The 18,525-nt window shown below is 40.6% G+C and overlaps 1 protein-coding gene across 2 annotated transcripts in view; it reads left to right on the top strand.

Moving 5' to 3' along the window:
- The window catches only part of Shtn1 (shootin 1), a gene marked incomplete at its 5' end in the record, with an annotated part of 80,746 nt that extends 63,560 nt beyond the window's left edge, over window positions 1-17,186 (top strand). For both annotated transcript variants that reach the window (XM_013515871.1, XM_005387870.2), the window contains 2 exon segments: window positions 948-1,140; window positions 15,295-17,186. In XM_013515871.1, coding sequence (XP_013371325.1) covers window positions 948-1,140; window positions 15,295-15,520 — 419 coding nt within the window. In that variant the 3' untranslated portion in view covers window positions 15,521-17,186.
- Window positions 17,187-18,525: the final 1,339 nt, after the last annotated feature.

The raw sequence follows: 18,525 nt of genomic DNA, 5'->3' as shown, positions 1-18,525 counted from the left end.
TGGGAGGCTGAGGCAGGGGGATCGTTGCGAGTTTGAGACCAGCCTGGCTACAAAGTGAGCTCAAGGCCAGTCTCAACTTCATAGTGAGACCTTGTCTCAAAAAGACAAAAAGAAAAAAGCAATACATAGAAATTATCATTAAATTTGCCTCTTTGTGACTTCATAAATCTGTCTCAAAAGCATTCAGGCTACAGTTTCAGGAAGGATACAGTAGAATCTTGCTACCTAAAGACAGAAAAAAAGTCACAAAGAAGCAAAGTTGCAATGCCCAGAATTTTTAGATTGGTATGCCAATTATTTCAATAACAAGCCCTATTGTAGTTTTTAAATGCTATCCCAAAGACCAGAAAAGTCCAAAGGGTAAACAGCCAAACTCTTTGTCACTTAATTTCTGTAATCCTGTGTCTATATTGTCAGAGGCAATAAATCCACTTACTTCTCATTCACATTAAAATGAAAATGTTCGTGAACGCTGTTTAATGCTCAAGAAGGCGTCGTAAGCTTTTTTAAAAGAGCCTTTTGATATTGTTTCATTTTTTTCTTTGTAAATTGCAGAGCTGAATTTTGGGAAGAATTAACTCTTGAGAGGTGAAATGGCTCAAGTAGGGCTGTCAGAAAGCCATCCTCTGGGAGAAGAAAAGCATTTTCACTATTCTCATATTGCTGGGAACTCTGGTCAGTGCGGGGGCTGTGTGCTGGAACTTGGTACTTTCTTCAAGGTCTGCGCATAATTTCTCAGCATGGTCCTGGTGCACTGAAAAGCAGTAGTGCCACCAAAGCAGAGCAGATTTCTAATAGGAACATTTTTTTCCCAGCATGCTCTTGAAATTTTTAACAAATTTGGCCTTTTTACATCTTGAGGTATTTTTACCTAATCTGTTTTTCAGTGCCATATTAATAAGCATCACACGGAATGATTAAACTTGAGGTATGTGTTTGGTTTTAAGGTCCAGCTGGGATATTAGCCACCTCAGAGTCCAAATCCATGCCAGTGTTGGGTTCTGTATCCAGTGTAACAAAAACAGCCTTGAACAAGAACACTCTGGAGGCAGAATTCAACAGCCGGTCCCCCCTCACACCTGAGCCAGGTGAAGGGTCCCGTAAATTGGAAGGATGCACAAGTTCCAAGGTTACATTTCAGTAAGTAACAATGCTCTTTATTAAGTTCTGTGTAGAAGAATCTGTAATGACTAACGTGTTTCTTTGGTTTGTTTTTCATAGAGAGATTTTGACTTGGCTAGCCAATTCTCTTCTTCTTCCCTTTGATGAGCCAACCTTTGCTTCTAGGCTCCCAGTTTAGAAGTTTTGTTCAGATCCAAAACAAACACCATGCCTAAAGAGAAGTCCTTCCTCTAAACTGGTTTGACAAGCACATTCTTATTCTACAGAAAGGAACGACTAGCATCAGAAGACAATGAATTGTTCAAAGTTAAATGCTTTGATCATCTCTCTTAAAGGTTCCTGAGCAAATGAAGAAGATGCTAGGTCTTTCAGGGCCACTTTGGAGGGTGCTTTTGTGCAATTTTATCTTCTGGTCCTCAGTGAAAGATTGCCTTCACACTGCTCTATCCTAAAGAAATGGCACTGTGTAGAATAATCTATATTGACTGGCTTCAAAATGCCACTTTGTCTCTGAGAGTTCCAGTGGAGGATCACTTTGTTTTATAACCATGGCAAGCTCTTTTTGAAATTAGTCTACAGTTTTGCTTTAGTTCTTTCACCAGGATGTCAGCTAGTTTGTCAGTTAAAGAAAAGGAAAGAGGTGAGACAAATCAGATCAGTTGAATATTATAATCACAGTTAATTAAACCTCTGGTTTCCTGTTCTGTCAAGAGAGAAAGAGCCCGTTTTATAGTTTATCTGTCTTAGCTTAAAAGGTGAAACCTGGACAAATGAAGTTGAAATTCAGTTTGGGTCTATTTTTGCCAGCTGGTATTTTTTCCTCTCTTGCGTTTCTCTCGTTGGTGCTATTAACTTTCCTCCCCTCCACCCTCTCTCTTTTGGAATGAATGGCCTTCTTTGCTGATTTACAGTTTTATCTAATTTCATTGTGTTTAAAAGCACATTTTCTCCCACAGTCATGTGTTTCCTTTTGACTAGAGTCATTTGCACAGTTCTTACAGAAAGATGATCTATATTCATTCTTCATCTTTCCTATTAAGTTTGTTTAGCACCTAATTTGACATCAACAATCTGGCTACATTTGAACCAATATCTAGACACAAAAGCAATTTGGCTGAGACAAGTTAGTTTCTGTGAAATGCTGCAGTGTGTGTGTATAGATTTTTTTCCTTTACCATTTTACACAGATAATCTTAATCAGAAAATACTGCAACTCCTTCCTCCTTTTGTCTGCCTTTTATTCTCCAAAAGTAAGTGGAAATTACATTTCCAAGAAAGGAAATGAAATAATTGCAGGCCCAAGGTCTGCAAAATGTGTGTTGAATTGACAGTGAAAAGGATCCGTGTGTTGACAGACACAGTTGTTAGATGCCATAAAGGCCGATGTGAAGCTCAATTTATTTCTCATCTTGCTTGTTCAATGACTGCTTAAGAGACACATTTCAATTTAATTTATCTACTTAAAGCACTAATACAAATACTGTGTGCTGCTGTATTAACTTTTAAACTTTGTAACCTAATGCTTGATTATTCAGTTCTTGACATTTTCTAGCTGAAATATCCCAATGCCATATATTTTCGTAGATAGTCATTTAGCAAATAAGAGCACCTTGCTGCAGCATCTTGTTTCTTAAGTACAGCTAAACCAAATGAATCAAGAGAATTTTGTGTATGTGCAGGGCAATTACTCACTTCCCAGACACAGTCATTTATGTTTAAACATAGCTTTTTAATGATTATAAGAAGCTAATGTAGTTACCTGCAGGCTTGAAAAGTAAAAATTCATGTTATTTGTCAGGATCCTTTGAAACGGATCCAGATGCTAGGAATGAGAAAGGTTATTGTCAGGTCTGTCGCTAGCTGACTTCGACTCCTGGGTTTACTCTGTTATACTAACCACTGACGAGGAGGCAACTGCAATGTCCTACTCATAGATGTGAACTGGCTAAGCACTAGGGAGGCAGGTCAGCAATGAGAAAACTGAGATGTTCCCTTTGCTTTTTAAAAGCATCTTTGCAGGGAAAGTTGCACTTTAATTTTGAACTTCAGTCCCACCACCATAGCATTTCAGGTGAGTGGCACTGTCAGGTCTTCCCAGAAGACAAGACCAAGGCGGAATGCCAGTGACAGTGGTCTAATACATACATAATTTTCCTACATGCTGACACCCACACCTTCACTTCCTCTGCAGCCCCTAGCCCTCTCACCTTTCTTCTTCCTTCCACTTAGGCCTCTTTCGCCAGGTTCCAATCCAGTCAGACCCTTTGCTTATTCTGTCCCCTCCCACTACCATGCTCTTTCCCCCGGGGCTGGATGGCTTTTCCCCTCCACTATTTCTTTGCTGAGGTGTCATCTTCTCAGTGTGGGGCCCCTGACCACCATATTTAGTTATAACTCATCATCCCATAAATTCTGAGTCCCCCACCCACTCCACCCCATTTTCCCATAGCTGTTATCACCTTCTAACATACTACACTCTTTATTATTTAATTATTTCTTTTTTCCCCCTCTCTGTACTGGAATGGAAGCTCCATGACGGTAGGTCTTCTGCTGTTGTTTTGTTACTGGTGTGTCTCAGACGCCTGGAGCAATTCCTGCCAGATGGTGGGATCTCAGTCAAAGTGAGCACATTTTTAGTATTAATTAAACAACAGAGTATCAATCAGTTAACCAGCATTCTCTCATTATTCAGCAGTCACACATGCACAACACCTAGATAATATACTACAGGTTTCGGTTGGTTGGTTGGTTGTTCAAATTACTTGGTTTTTAAAATGTTACTCCAGGAGTCATTTACATTCACTCAGTCATGCATGTCTTCCTCACTTGTATACCTACATGAGGGAAAGTGATCAGAGACACAAGAATACCTGGTGATAACAGAAGGATCCACCCGTGCTCACTGGATTGGCTCAAATGGACAGCACAGCTTGCTCACCTACCAGAAAGATTTTAAATGGAAAGATAGAAACAAAGCTCTTTTCTGCAAAAACAAAGATCTTTACTGAACTATAAATTTAAATTTGGAAGCTGTCCTTGGAAAGTTTTTTTCCTTTCAATAAATTCCTAAACTCAACACATGTGATTGCTGTAGTCCAAATAGTTGAATGACTCCTGTCTATAAATTATGAAGTGAGAGATAAAAGGTTTATTTCTTGGGATCTATGAGAAAGCAAGAGAGACTTTTGATACTTAGTTACAGGATTAATTAAAATTACTGCTCTTGGGCCAGAGATATAGCTCAGTGGCATAAGCACCTGCCTGGCAAACGCAAGGTCCTGAGTTCGATTCCCGGTACCAAAAGAAATAAAGAAAGAAAGAAAGAAAATTACTGCTGTTGTCACCGGCATAAGCAAAGCAAAGCAAAGCAAGAGTTTTCTGTTGTGGTCGTTTCTTTTTTTTTTTTTTTCTTTTTTTAGAAAAAAGAAAAGATCATCAGAGTTTAGGGAACTCTATTCTATTTATTTTATTTTAATGATAGCTTTAAAATATTTATGTCTTATTCATCCTTTCTAATAAGTATATAGTGTCTAGTCATAATAAATCTCATGGTGAATTTGAATTTCACTCATTTTGATTGGCTGTAATTCAGATAGGAATTATGCTATACCCTCCCTTTATGCTATAAAGGGGAAAAAATGGGTCAAGCAGATGACTAGTATAACATGATTGTTGCTCCCTTGCCCTTTCCTGTTGATCGGGATTAATCTGATAATGTTAAAACATAGCAGGACAACTTTATTCAAGCTAATGAATGAGTAGTGCAGTCAGTAAAAAAGAAAATTCTAAACTATAGAATTTTAAAAGAAATTATCCTGTTGCTTTCAGATGGCTGTAGCCCAGTACTGGGAAATAGGCTAACCGAGGGTCACATAAGGTTGGAGCGACAAGAATGATTTGTATCTTCATGCATAGAAGCCTGCAGGCAGGGGAGGGGGACAAGAAGGAAGCAACGTGACCAGTTTGCTAAACGAGCCTTTTTCTGCACCTGCCCAGGGTGGCAAGGAGCACCGTTCTGTGCAGGACTTCTAGAACTCCACACTCACACAGACATGGACTCTGGTCTTGGATCTGCTATTTATGGTCTTTGTGACCTTGAGCAAATTAATGCAAGCCTCCATTCCTTCATATGCAAATTGAGTTTACTAACACCGAGCTTGTCGGGTTGTCCTATGAATTAATAGATAATATATGAAAAGCATTTCCATAGATTCCTTTCCTATCTTCTGTTAAAATTATTAGCAGTTTTTATAATGAGATATGGATAATCAAGGACAAAAGTTAGAGTTGAAAGCTATGATACTGAACACGTGGGTTATTGACTGGGCCAGGTGACCTTGCACAAACTAGTGAACATGCTCTGTCTTGTTTTCTTTCTGTTTCTTCTAATATGAAATTAAGGCAAGTAAATTAGGTACTCTTTTGCATCCTTTCAGTTTCTAGAACCCTAATAATTCCCAACGAACATGGTTGCTGGGTAAAGATGTTCACAATTAGGATAAGGGATAAGAGGTAAGTACATATTTTCTACCTGCAACACGTCTGCCTTTCAGTATTTTGTAGATTTACCCTAAAACACACAGAGACCCAGAGAGATAAAATAATTAATTTAAAAAATCCATCGTCAGAACCTGTAAGCGTAAGTGAAAAAGATTTGTCATGCAGAGTAATACTCTTTAAGTTTCAGCCTACTCATTCTAACCCTGTTGTTATTGCTCCAAATGCTCTCAAACCTATTTGGGGTAGAGGTGCCTGGTCACAGAGGAAACAATTGGACGATCTTTTCTGTTTATCTTAGAGTAGAGCACATCCTGTTCTTCTGACCCTCCATGCCCAGAGGTAGTGTCATCTCTTTTTTACATCCTGTCCCTAAAGCTAAGCTAAGCAGTGAAGAAGTCATGGTCTCTTGCCAAGGGAAGAACATGTTACCCAGTAAAACAAAAAGTTGTAAAAAAAGAAAGTCAATCTGAACTACCGGAAAGTTAAAAGAATAATTGGGAAGAGAATATTTTAATTTTTCATGTGTCCAGTAGCCAATACAGGTGCATACTTTAAAGTAAACTTTAGAAATTAGCCTATCAGAACACCACTAAAGCTACTTTAGTCCTCAATATAAATTTCATTCACACATTTTTATTTTATTGGTTATTTCAAACATGTTGAAGAATAGTTTATTCCCAGAAGTTAAATACCTTAACGTGGCTGGCTCTAATCAGTGGACTAGAAAGGTACTTTAGCAAAGCATGGTGGTGCACATGTAATCCCTGTAATCCCAACACTTGGGAGGCTGAGGCAGGAGGATTGCTTCGAGTTCAAGGCCAACCTGGGCTACAAAGTGAGTTCAAGGCCAGCCTGAACTGCATAGTGAAGCCCTGTCTCAAAAGGACAAAAGAAAAAAGAGAAAAAGAAAGGTACTTTGATAAATAATATAAAGGAGAGAAGCTATGAATTGAGTTATTTTAAAAACATATATTCTAAAGCCCCAGATAAATTTATTATGTCCATCTGATGCTGTACCTTTTAATTTGCCTTTTTAAAGAGGAAAACCTTGTGCTTAGTTACCCTTTGGTCATCATGTTTTAGGATATCTCTATCAAGAAAAGCACAATGAATGCTTCATCAATATGGAGAAAGAGCGGAGTTTTGTTTTGTTTTTGAAAAGCAGAAAAAGAATTTATTTTCAGTGTGTCTGCGCTGGGAAGACAGATCTAAGGGTTGTTCCTGAGGTGCCAGTGGTGTCCTTCAGGCCAGAGTTGAGTAGGGTTGCATAGCTAGTGATGCTGATTACGTCATAATCTGGTGGATCATTCTAGGATTGCTCACACAGTCTTACTGGCACCAAGGGAGCTGCTGCTGTTGATCATATCTTAAAGATCTGCTGAGCGGATCTTAAAAGGTTTTTGCCTCCCAGACCAGGCAGAAGCTTGTGTTCCTGTATCTTGCCTTTCTGAAAAGTCTTATCTGGAAGTGGCTTTGCTCTTCTAAATGGAATTTTGTTCATGCAGATTCACTTCTTCTCTTAATTAACTTCAGGAAGATAAATGTCCTCCTAATAGATAAAATTAAACAAGATAGTTACCCTCAAAGATGGCTTTTCATCTGAAACTGCTTCACAAGCAAGAGCTCATCTGAAAGGGAGCTCAGGTTCCACTCCACTGTAATGGTGTGATCTGCAGTGATTTCCCAGCCCTGACCTTGTATCTTGGTCATTCCCAAAGGTCCTTTAAAGCCACAGTTGCCAAAGATATCTAGTTCATTCATCATATTTCTTTCCAATCCCAGATCCCCTAAAACTGTAAGCTTCATGAAACTCTATTAAATTTGCTTTTAAACCACCAGACAGGCAGTTCGCTTGCTTTTTTTGTTTGGGAGGTCAAAACAAGTCATGTTCTGCCTTAGGAGAATTTAAAAAACAAAAGCCCCATGTAGCAATTATAGGACTTCAATTTCAATACAAAAATGTCCAATTCCAGTGAAACCATTTTTATTTTAATTTGCATTTAATTTCCAGATCTATGGTATCTCTAAATACGTGTGACTTTTGGCCCCATACAGATTTGTTTTTGTAAGAGTTCATCTTGTTTGGGCCATTAACTGAATGCCAAAGGAGAGTTGATAAAAGAGAAATTTTAGATGTCTCTTGGTTGGTGTGACCAGTCATACATTTCCATGAAAGAAAAAAACTCTTAATTGCCTTTCAAGTTTCTAATTAAAAGTAGGATTGATTTCATCATTTTTGACCTCTGACAGGCCTCTTCAGTTTTATTCATTATTTCCAGTGTTACACTAATACCTGCACAGCAAAATGAAATGGAAAAACACTGATTTTTAAAAATTGGGCTGGGAAATCTGAGCTTTTGGAATATATTAGTAAAGAGAAATTAAGATTCTTTCTTTTAGGGACGCTTGGCATAAAATGATTCCCTTAGGCATTGATCTCAGCTGGAAATTAAATTGCTTGTCCATATAACCATTTCTTAGGAGAGGTTTGGGCTAACATTTTGTTCACAGGGAGACTAGAGAAGTTCTTTTAGTCTCTGTGGTGGAAGGAGTGGGTTTTGCCCCTGTTTTTCCTACTGCCTGTGTTTCTTTATCACTTACTCTTTCTTTCTGTGCTCTGTGTGTGCGTGCATGTGTTTGTATGTGCACATGTGTGTGTGTATGGGAGTGTGTGTGTATGTGTGCGTATAAGCTCTCATGCTCCACATGGCAAGCAGGAGGGGAAGAAGGGCACTCTCCCTGTACTAAGGAAACATTTATTTCTGAGAGGAGAGTACTAGCTAGCAGAATTGAACCACATGGACGTTCCTGCTTAATTTGATGCTCTTATACAATTAAAGGATTTGCTCTGCTCTCAACTGTAATCTCAGTACTGCTGAATTGTGTACTGACACTGCAGGAAACAGCTCTGTTCAGCAAAAGCACTCCTACAATAGTTCTCCATGTGTGCCTGGACATGGACAATTAAGTCTGAACAACAAAATTAGCAGAACAACTGGATGTTCTGGAAGTTGAGATCCTTTTACTCAGTCTTTTCTTCCTCCCCTCAGTCCCCCGCAGGAGTTATCCTGTGGACCACCGGAAAGATCAGCCATCAGTATTGTCTTACATGTGTTCTGAGTGGCTGTACAGACAGCAGCTTCTTCCACAGTAATTGTTCAGGATGTATTACACCTAGTGCAAGAATGACTGTTAAAACGCTGTTGAGTAAATCTCAAAATTACAGTTAAAATGCTGCTGAGTAATTCTCGATTCTCTCAAAGAATTAATTGCCTTGTAACATTTGCTCCCAGTTGCAAGCACCTATGATTTTATAAGACTTTGTATAAAATATATCATTTCTGTAAATTGCTTTTGGTACATTGTAGGTTTTTTTAAACCATTTTTCAATAGTCTCTGTAATGTTTGTTTCCTTTTATTTGTATATAGTAAAGTACAGGGGAGTTTTTTAATTTACTCAGAAGTTGCTGACTAAAATGTAAGAGCAATTTCAGATCTCAGGACAAACTGATGAAACTTTAACCTGTTAAAATGCATTTCATTTGAAATATAATTTATCATACAACTATGAAAAATGGCAGATTGAGTCCTTTGTGACTTTCCATCTTGAGGCTGAAGTACATAATACAGTAGAAAGAAGCATTACATTTTTAAAAATATTGTCCCCAAAGCATTGAAAGCACAAGCATTTCCCTTAGCTTTCTTAGGGAGCCAGTTTGGTGCATGGTGAATTTTGCAGAAGACTTTATGTCTCTTAAAATATTCTTGTAAATAACACTTGGCTTTTAATGAACTTTTACGACGATTTCAAGTTGTGCAAAATTACAAAAAGCAGAAACGGAAGCCTGGGAAAATGTACCGGACACATTTCATAATCTTTGCTGAGCTAAACTCAATCACTTCACACACTGCCAGTGTTGTTTTTGTTGGTGAATGTGATGCAATTTCAGAATCTGTAAATATCCAAGGTCCAGCTTGCACTAAAAGATCCAGCGTAATCTTCATGGTTCCCACGATGGCGCGGGACAGGAGCCACACCTGTGTGGCGGTTACAGAACTACAGGAAATATTGCTGAGCTTAGACACAGGGGTCTTTCCCCAGCCATTGTTACCTGTGTTAAAAAGAAGCTCTTACTAATATTAAGGGCCAATGAGCCTCTCGAGGCTGATGTCAGATTTTCAAACACAGAGACATTCTGTTTACTGATGTTTCTTTTTATAGTTAAACAGCTATTGCCCCTACAAATAGAAGCAATGCATATTGACAAGCTAATATATTCCTCGAGCTCAAATGGAATTTTTAAGAAAGCACACAAAGCCCAAATTTTGATCTTCGTTCTGCCTTCATTATATTTAAAAGTATGAGAATTGGCAGTCATAGAGAAAGTTTCATCTTGTTTTTTCAACTTTATTTTGTGAGATTCTGGACAAGTGTATTAAATAAAGGCTCTTGAACAATAGGGTTTGGGGAAGAAACAATGAAAACTGCCTCTCTACAACGCCACTTCTGTTCACTGCTCTGGTTGGTAACTGTAAAGGGCTTAAAAAAAAAAAAAAGACGTCTTTTACACCAGGGAAAATAGAAGGCTGACTTCCTCTTTGGAGTTTTCCCAGGAAACTACTTTACAAAGACAAATTTAAATCTTTCCGTTTTCTGTCCTTGAAGGTGGTAAATATGATTGTGGCTTTATCCATTTTTATTGTAAATGAAACAGAGTTCAGACCGTCCGGCTGTGCGTCATTTGTTGGATGGCTGCCACAGACTAATGCAGACGTCCCACTGGGAGACCAGAGAAGAGCTATACTTTGATTCACCAGATTGTGTTAAATAGTCCAGCTGTTGCGATTTGAAAGATAGTTACCTCAGAAGTGAAATAGAAATGAACTTGGCATTTATGCCTCAAACCATTTTTATACTGTTTGGCAATCAGCTTTTCAGAGGTAGCATTTTATAAAATAACTCTCACCGCTTAAAAGTTTCATTCACTGTAATGTTCGAAATGTCCCACCTTTATATTATCAGTAAAATTAAGCTTGAGTGATATGCAGAATTTGCATGAAATAAGCATTTTCCCCTTCATTTCATGAGCTTTGATTGTATTCAATTGAGCTCAGAACCATGTCGATTAGGGCTCTTTTGGGCATTAGTTAATTTGAATTGCAGCCGAAATGTTAGCTAGAATGTTGTTGAATATAATTGAACATGGAAAGTTGATTTTGAAAAGAATTTCATTGAATGCAAACAATGATGTGCTTTTTAAAAATTAGAATGCTGTGCTTCAGTCTCTTGTGACACAGTCCGAGAAATCACCGAATCTCTTTATAAAGTTCAGCTCTGGTGGAACCATTTCCAATTGTTCTGATTCTTCTGGTACCGGTAGAGTTTGGAGTTAGGTCTTTCCTTTTACCAGCAAGGGGTCCTGCCAGATGAAGCTCACTTTGTGGCTCTCCTGCAGCTGGGGAACAGCAGCTACTTCCTGAAAGGGCACCTACCTTATACTTAGGTACCAGGCTTCATAGGGTGGCACCGATTTGGTATATTGTGTTCAAGCTTTTATACTGCTTGTTGGTTTTGTTTTTGTCTTGAAATCACATTTGAACAAATGGTCTAAAATGACCCACGAGAAATATCTATTTGAATGGATCATAAAGGACTACCACTATTTTGTTGCAAGAAAAAATTGCTGGCCAGGAAATCAAGATTCCAGTTTTTGTCCTGTATCCGCTGTCAGCAAGTTGTGTGCCTTGGACAAATCATTTCACCTCACTCTTCTGGACTCATCAAACAAGTAAAGTAGCTCATGTTAGTGATCCCTTTTAGCTTGAGTGTGCCACAATTTTAGTTTTAGTTCTGGTCGCCTGCAACATGAAGTTTTACTTGCATGTCTTCTTATACGTGGGAGAAAAGCTGCCATTATATTTTTGGTGGTTTTTTGTTTTTTTTTTTTTTTTTTTTTTTGGTCTTTTTGAGACAGCGTTTTGCTATGCAGTTCAGGCTGGCCTTGAGCTCATTTTGTAGCCCAGGCTGGCCTCAAACTCTCAACAATCCTCCTGCCTGAGCCTCCCAAGTGCTGGGAATACAGGCATGCACCACCACACCTGGCTGCCATTACTTTTTTATGACTACTGACTTTCAATTACTTATTTGTAGTTTTTGTCCTTAGGTGCTGCATTAAAGCAGAAAAACTGAACAGAATAATCATATTCCACAATTCCCACTGGATTGTTGCATTTGTGCTTCCAGGATTTCTGTCTTGGGGAGAAGCAACAGACTTGACCCTCTAAAATCTGCCACTTTGGCTGCCTTGAATGAGAGCTCGGATTCCCAGCACTGTCCCTGAATAGGCTCTCTGGTTTTTCCCATGGGATGAGGATGGAAGTAGGGGGATAAGGCCAGAAGAAAGGTCCGTAATTCCAGGAGAAATTTTGGGCAGCTCCCCAGGAGAAACAGAAATGGACCTAGTGATGTCCAGTCAGGAGGAACTACAAACTACAGAGGGGGAAAATCCAAAGAAACCAAGAGGTAGTTTGAAGGGATGAACACTATAGCAACAGACCTGCAAGACGCAGGTGGACATAAATCAGTAAGCATGCTCAAATTAGCCCGTGGCATCCATGTCCTGTTTTTAGTAATAGATGCCTTTGGGAAAAGCATGGTATTGTGGATGAAGAGGGAATAGGGGATAGTGCCCAACTCCTACCCTGGCTCTGCCACTGATGAGCTGCTTATTTGGGGCCAAGCTTCCCCCTTGCGCACACCTCATTGCCCTCATCTGTACAAGGATGTATCAGACTAGGTAACTGCCTTAATCCCTTTCTGCCTCCACCGCCTGGGTTCTTAGGTGGTGGTCCTTACCCTGGAGAACCCAGCCAACTCTGGTTCACTGCAGATGCAGACAGCCTGCCCGCTGTGCCTTGGTTGGTGATAGTCAACAAAAGGGTTCTCACACTGTGGCCTGCAAGTCACTTGGTAGGTCAACTGCGGCTGAGAAGCTTTCTTCAGGAGAGACAACAGTTCTTTGGACCGAGGCAATTCCAGGACATTTTCAGCCCGGTAATACAAGGTTTCAGAGTTTTCTGTTCAGTCAGCCTGTTGGTTGGCATTGTGGAGCCCTGAGAGCACTTACTGGAAGCATTAAGCCCCCAGCTGATGAAGACAGCTTTTCCTAGGAGGTGTTCACTACCCTTGACCTACAGATACTCAGGGCCATGGAAATCCCTGTGGTAGTTCTACAGAAGTGATGAAGGTTGGTATGATGGAAGTTGCTCACCCAGAATGCCAAAATGAGAGAAATCCCCTTTTGCATGATTTGAGCGGTTGGCTGGCTTTTACACAGGTAGGCTCAGAGTCAGGCTGGTGAAGCCAGGCTGGACTGGACCTACAGCTTCCTTATAGCTTGCACCAGTGCCTAAGCTAGGCTGCAGCTTCATTTCCTAGACTCTCCTTACCCATTTGTTTCCAGGTTAGAGTTGGCTACAGGAGAAATGTGCATGATACTTGCAAGTCAGGAGTAGAATCGTAATCCTTTAATTTTTTTTTTTTTTTTAACCCTGTGAAGGTCCGTGTGAGGCCAACTATGTTACAGCTGACACACTGTTGATGTGCTGACTCACCTCACTGGCATGTGCAGTGGCTGGCCCAGGTTTCTATGGCTGCCCCATCTTCTCCTCTAGCTTCTCCCATCCTAGGCTAAGTGCATGTGGAAAGGCTCCAGCATAAACCGCAGGCTGCGTGCATCATCAGGATCTGTGCTTAGAGGAGACAGATGCATCTCTCGTCTGTCCTTGGTCTCTGCCACTTTTGCAACCATCTTCCCTGCCCATTATAGCTGTAAGAACAACTTATTTCAGCCCCAGCGTCAGACACAGAGGCAATAAACAGTTCCATAGACTACCTGATAGCGTCCTTGGTCACCTAAGGTCTCATTCCCATGTCAGGTCCTTTATATCACTCAGTGGTTTGCTTTCTCTGATCATAGGTATTTAGATGTTGTCCAAGTCAGAGAAAGTCAAAATTAGTACCACTGTGGACTGCATCCTATGGGTCCCCCAAGCATAGTAGCAGATGCCTTGACAGGTGGTTCTTTGGTCACAGTAGATGGTTCCTAATGAAGATACATGAATCTTTATGGAAGATCCTTCAGCTTCCTGATGATACTGACTTTTACCACCCCCAAGAAAGAGTTATGTGGTAGTGACCAAGTCACATAGTAAGTGTAACCAAATAGCCAGAGAGAATGATTTTCAAGCATTTGGACAGATCTTGCAATACTTGCTGCTCAGAAAGTCATAGGAATGTGGATTTCTGTACCTGTGACTGGGTCCTGCAGTAGTGGGTTGTATGTTCTATTGTTTTTGCTTGTATAAGAGAGATTTCTAAACTTACATCAAAGCCTGGGTTTCTTCCCATTCATTCTGAGCCTTTTATAGTTTTAATATTTGCTCATTCATTTACAAATGATCTGCACAAGGTGCTAGGGATATATTATGAATCCAACCGAACAGTCACTGCCTGGTGGATGCTTACGTGGTAATTGAAGAGATAGGCATGAAACACCTAATTAACTGTGGTAACTCCAGCAAAGCAGTCTTACGTGCTGAGTGTCTACTGGCCGGTTCCACCTGCTGGAGAGGTCAGGGATTGTGGAAACCAGCTCCTGAGGAGGGGCTGGCGCTGGCCTGCAGGAGCTCAGCGCTGTCAGAAGTGGGACAGTGGTGTAGTGGCTCACTGTTAACAGTGAGTTCTCTGGGACAAAAAGGCCCAATCCTGGCATTGTCCAAGAGGATCAGAAAAGTCTTAAAAGCCTTGGCCCTGACCACTGTTGCTGCTTTGATCATGAGGGACAGGACAGCAGCCCAGCGGCGAGCTTTCCATGGTAGCTTCTGACCATAGCTTCTGAGAGAACTAAGTGCCAGCAGCTTAATTTTCTGACACACTGCAAGAGAATGTTTTAGGGATACCTCAGTTCCCACAAGGAAACGGTCACCTATTCAGCCTGAGGAGCAGCAGCCTCTTGCGTCAGAAGAAGGTAGCTTTTGTCGGGGTGGGAAAAAAAACTGCCTTGGAGATTCAGTAAGAAGTTTCTCAGGAGCCAGATCCTTCCAGTTAGAAAAATTTATGGTGACTTAAAACATTTGAGCTTGTTCCCTGAACTTTCCTATCCGGCCCATCATCCAGGTCAGCCCTCACCTAGCTGTTACTGCTGCAGTCGGCACACCTCTTACCTGTCCCTCAGTGACCTGGAGTCACTGTCTCTCCTCTCCCTGCAACTCTTCAAAGCTAATCTGCAGCCAGCTGCACTCAGGGGCGAGTGGGAAGGAAGGGATTGGCTGGGCTCTTTCCAGCTAAGTGAGGGGGGCAGGGCAGGGGTCGGGGCATCAGGCAGTGATGGGGAATGCACAGTGGATCCGCCAGCTTTGCACTTCCCAAGAAGAACATGTGACTAAGCAGGTAGGTGTGTTTGGCTTTTTAACACTTTCTCTGTTAATCACTCTTTTTCTGCCTTCTCAGCTTCATTTTTTTGGTAATGGCTGGCATCTCAAAGACAATTACGTGCATGTTGATTAGATAGGCTATGGGGGGGAGGTTATTGGTCTGAATCCAGAGATATGAAAGAAAAACTGCTTTCTCTTTCTCCTTTTTATTTTTCTGTTTAACTCTTCATCTCCTAGGCCTCCCAGTAACACTGGATACAGGAGAAGAAGATACATTGGCAGTGAAAACAAAGCTGAACCAATTGTAGTTTTAGATCCCGTTTCCGCCCATGAACCCCAAACCAAAGACCAGGTCGCCGAAAAAGATCCAGCTCAATGCAAAGATGATGAAGGTGAAACTAAACCAGAATTCCAAGAAGATAGCATTGAAAAAATGAGAGAGAGAGACAGCTCCAGCTGCTGATCCATCAACCAGGAGGCTGACGTGTTTGGAAGTCCTTTTCAATGAGCACATGATTCAGTCTGGTGTATTGTCAAGGGCTAGAGACATTCTGTCTGGTCACTGTATTCACAATACAGGTTCTTTTCTGGTCTCGCTTCTGTAAGTAGCAACTATAAGCATAAATAAGCTGTTTAGCAAAATATACACATTTTAAGTAGTTTTTGGCTTTTGAACTTGATAGGGATAAGGTTTTTCCTAGTTACTGTATGTATGAAGTATGGCTTTGTTTAGAAGATTACCAAGGATTCAGATGTTGGTATCTTTTTAGGAAATGTGCATACCACTCATCAAATTCAGTAACGGCTGAGAGTTCGAGGTGCTTGTGGATAGTTGGATCAACAGAACTGAACAATTTCTCATGATATAAAAATCCCCCAGAGCCGGGCACAGTGCCTTCCACCCGTAGTTCAGCTACTTTGGAGGGTGGGGCAGGAGGATCACTTGAGCCCAGGGGTTCTAAGCCCAGACTGGGGAACATAGTGAGACTATGACTCAAAAACAAAACAGAAGCCCCCAGAGAAGCTTCTGTTTTGGGTCTGGCTGTCTTTGGATCCTATGGCGTACAAGTTATTTTCTAGGGTTAGGCAGAGATAAACTTCAAACTCAGGAGCTAGCATCAAACTAGTTGTCTCTTAGTCATTGTGAATTACACACCTTGTCAATTACTGGATGAAAAGTACACGCTATTGATGTGCCCCAAGTCTCCCAGAGGCCTCAGCGGGAATGTTCTGGTGGCCTGAATATGACGTTGAGGCCAAAGTCCAAACCTCGAATCAACAGTAACAGCTTCACAAACCATGTTTTCTGTTCTATCAGTTCGTTGTGTTTTCCAATACGCTAATATGGCCGAGGTTCCGTATTGTATCACAGTTCTCATGTATAGTGAAGAGGAGCAACAAGCACACACGTTCCTTGCTTCACTGCCGTTGCGTATTACACGGGTTGTTTTGTTTTGTTTTAAAGAACTTAAGTGGTGGTTAGTCTCTCAAAATACAGTGTTTCAGGCTACCACGGTGAATAAATAGAAATGTAATCAGGGATTTAAAAAAAAAAAACTTATGCAGCTTTTTTCAAAGTCAATTGTTTGAAAATTGGTGTTTATTTAAAAGAAGTGGTAATGTACTTGAATGCACTTTTTATGACAATGATTCAGTCATGGTAATTTTACTATTAAAGAAAGTGAAAGGTTTAGTTTTGTTAGCATGAACCAGCATGTAGCTGTCAGGTGTTTCTCACCTGAGGGCGGAAGAAAATGATAGTAATAATTGCAGTAGTTGTGTTGTATTGTATTTTTGCACGTGTGCTAAGCAGAGGCTTGAAGACATGGGTAGTCAGGTGAATGTACTTCCTCAATTTGGAGACAATTATCTTTCCATAGGTCCCTTATGCTTGACTATTTCCATGTTCTTCCAGCAATGATTTACGGTTACCTATAACATTACTCGTAGGGAATTAAAATGTAATGTTTTTTCATCTGTATGTTTTGCTAACTGAATGAGAGCACTATGTGATATGCTAACTACAAACTGATTAATTCACTTAGATGAGTTATGTTATGCTGTGATTTGAACTCTCCTCACCACAATGTATTAAAAAGAAGCACCAAGAGCTTCCCATGAAGGGTCAATTGTGGTTTTTGACTTTTTAAATTTAGTTCTCCAACCTTACCAGCCTCCTCCACTTTGCTAGGAATCAAACCCAGGGCTTTGCAAATTGCTAGGTGAGTGCTCTACCACCAAGCTACACCCCAGCCCCAAAACTGAACCAATCTTGACATTCTTAATGGGAAAATTGTATAAGAGTTGGTAACTTTAGTGATTGTTAATGATCTACACAATGGTTTGCTGTGAGCCACTTTATTCCATGTTTCTTTATGTGATCCTCCTTCCTGTGTCCATTATTAGTCTCCTGGTTTGTGTATTGCACACCTTTAGGAGTTTGAAAATACATACACCGTGTTCGCACATTTCCTCATCCACATCAGCAGGATAACATGGCTATGAAAACACCTTCATTCCCAGCAGCAGCTAGCCATTCAGTGAGATGTGCTAGCTGGACCAAGCATCAGTTAGCACTGGATATTTTGCCTTTCTGAGTGTCCCTACTTTCCTTCCACATGATCGCAGAGTATTTTAAATTGCTGTGGTACAAGGATATTTGATGTAAGATATTTATTCGCCTTTATTCTACAGTTTTTCCCTTTTCAGCTCAGTTTTGAGGGATTTTTGCCCTGCTGTGTTGTCAGCAAAGCAGCTGGTTCCAGATAGAGGCATCTGGTGCTTCCATCTTCAAGGTGTGCCCATTAGTTACTTGCATTAAAAAAAAATTACGTTCAACTGTAACATTTTAAAGTTGGAATGAATTGCATGATTTTGTTTTCTGTATAAGACCTCTATGCCTCTGGGTGTGGTGGCGCACACCTGTAATCCCAGCACTTGGGAGGCTGAGGCAGGAGGATTTCTGTGAGTTTGAGGCCCACCTGGGCTACAAAGTGAGTTCAAGACCAGCCTGAACTGCATAGTGAGACCCTGTCACAAAAAAGGCAAAAAAAAAAGAACATCTGTGCTGCTTTTTTTAGGAATATAGCTAGGTTCCTGCTTCTGTTTCTTTAACTCATGTTGATGCACTTTTATCTCACAGAGGAGAGGGATAGAGGTCCTTTGTGTGGCTCCTATTAAAGAGAGAACGTCTCCTCTTCTGAGAGAATAAGAAGTTAATTAAAATTCTTGTACCTTTTTGTATCTGAGCTAATCTCACAGAAACTCCTCACCTATGGTCATTTTAGCAGTTGTTCCGCCCTATGGGAACTCTGATTGGCAGGGGTCTCCAGGGCCTTTAGCACCCAGCCTGGTTTGCCCAGAGTTAAGAAGGATGATTGGTTTGCCTCTGAGTCCTTATCAGTAATTCCTCCTTCCTAAACTTTGTTAATAGTAAAAGGTCTGTTGGACAGGAAGTAGTACAGGTAA

The sequence above is a fragment of the Chinchilla lanigera genome, unplaced genomic scaffold (assembly GCF_000276665.1).
Source record: "Chinchilla lanigera isolate Chin_1 unplaced genomic scaffold, ChiLan1.0 scaffold00030, whole genome shotgun sequence".
Lineage (NCBI taxonomy): Eukaryota > Metazoa > Chordata > Mammalia > Rodentia > Chinchillidae > Chinchilla > Chinchilla lanigera.
This window is presented reverse-complemented; position numbering and strand designations above follow the sequence as displayed.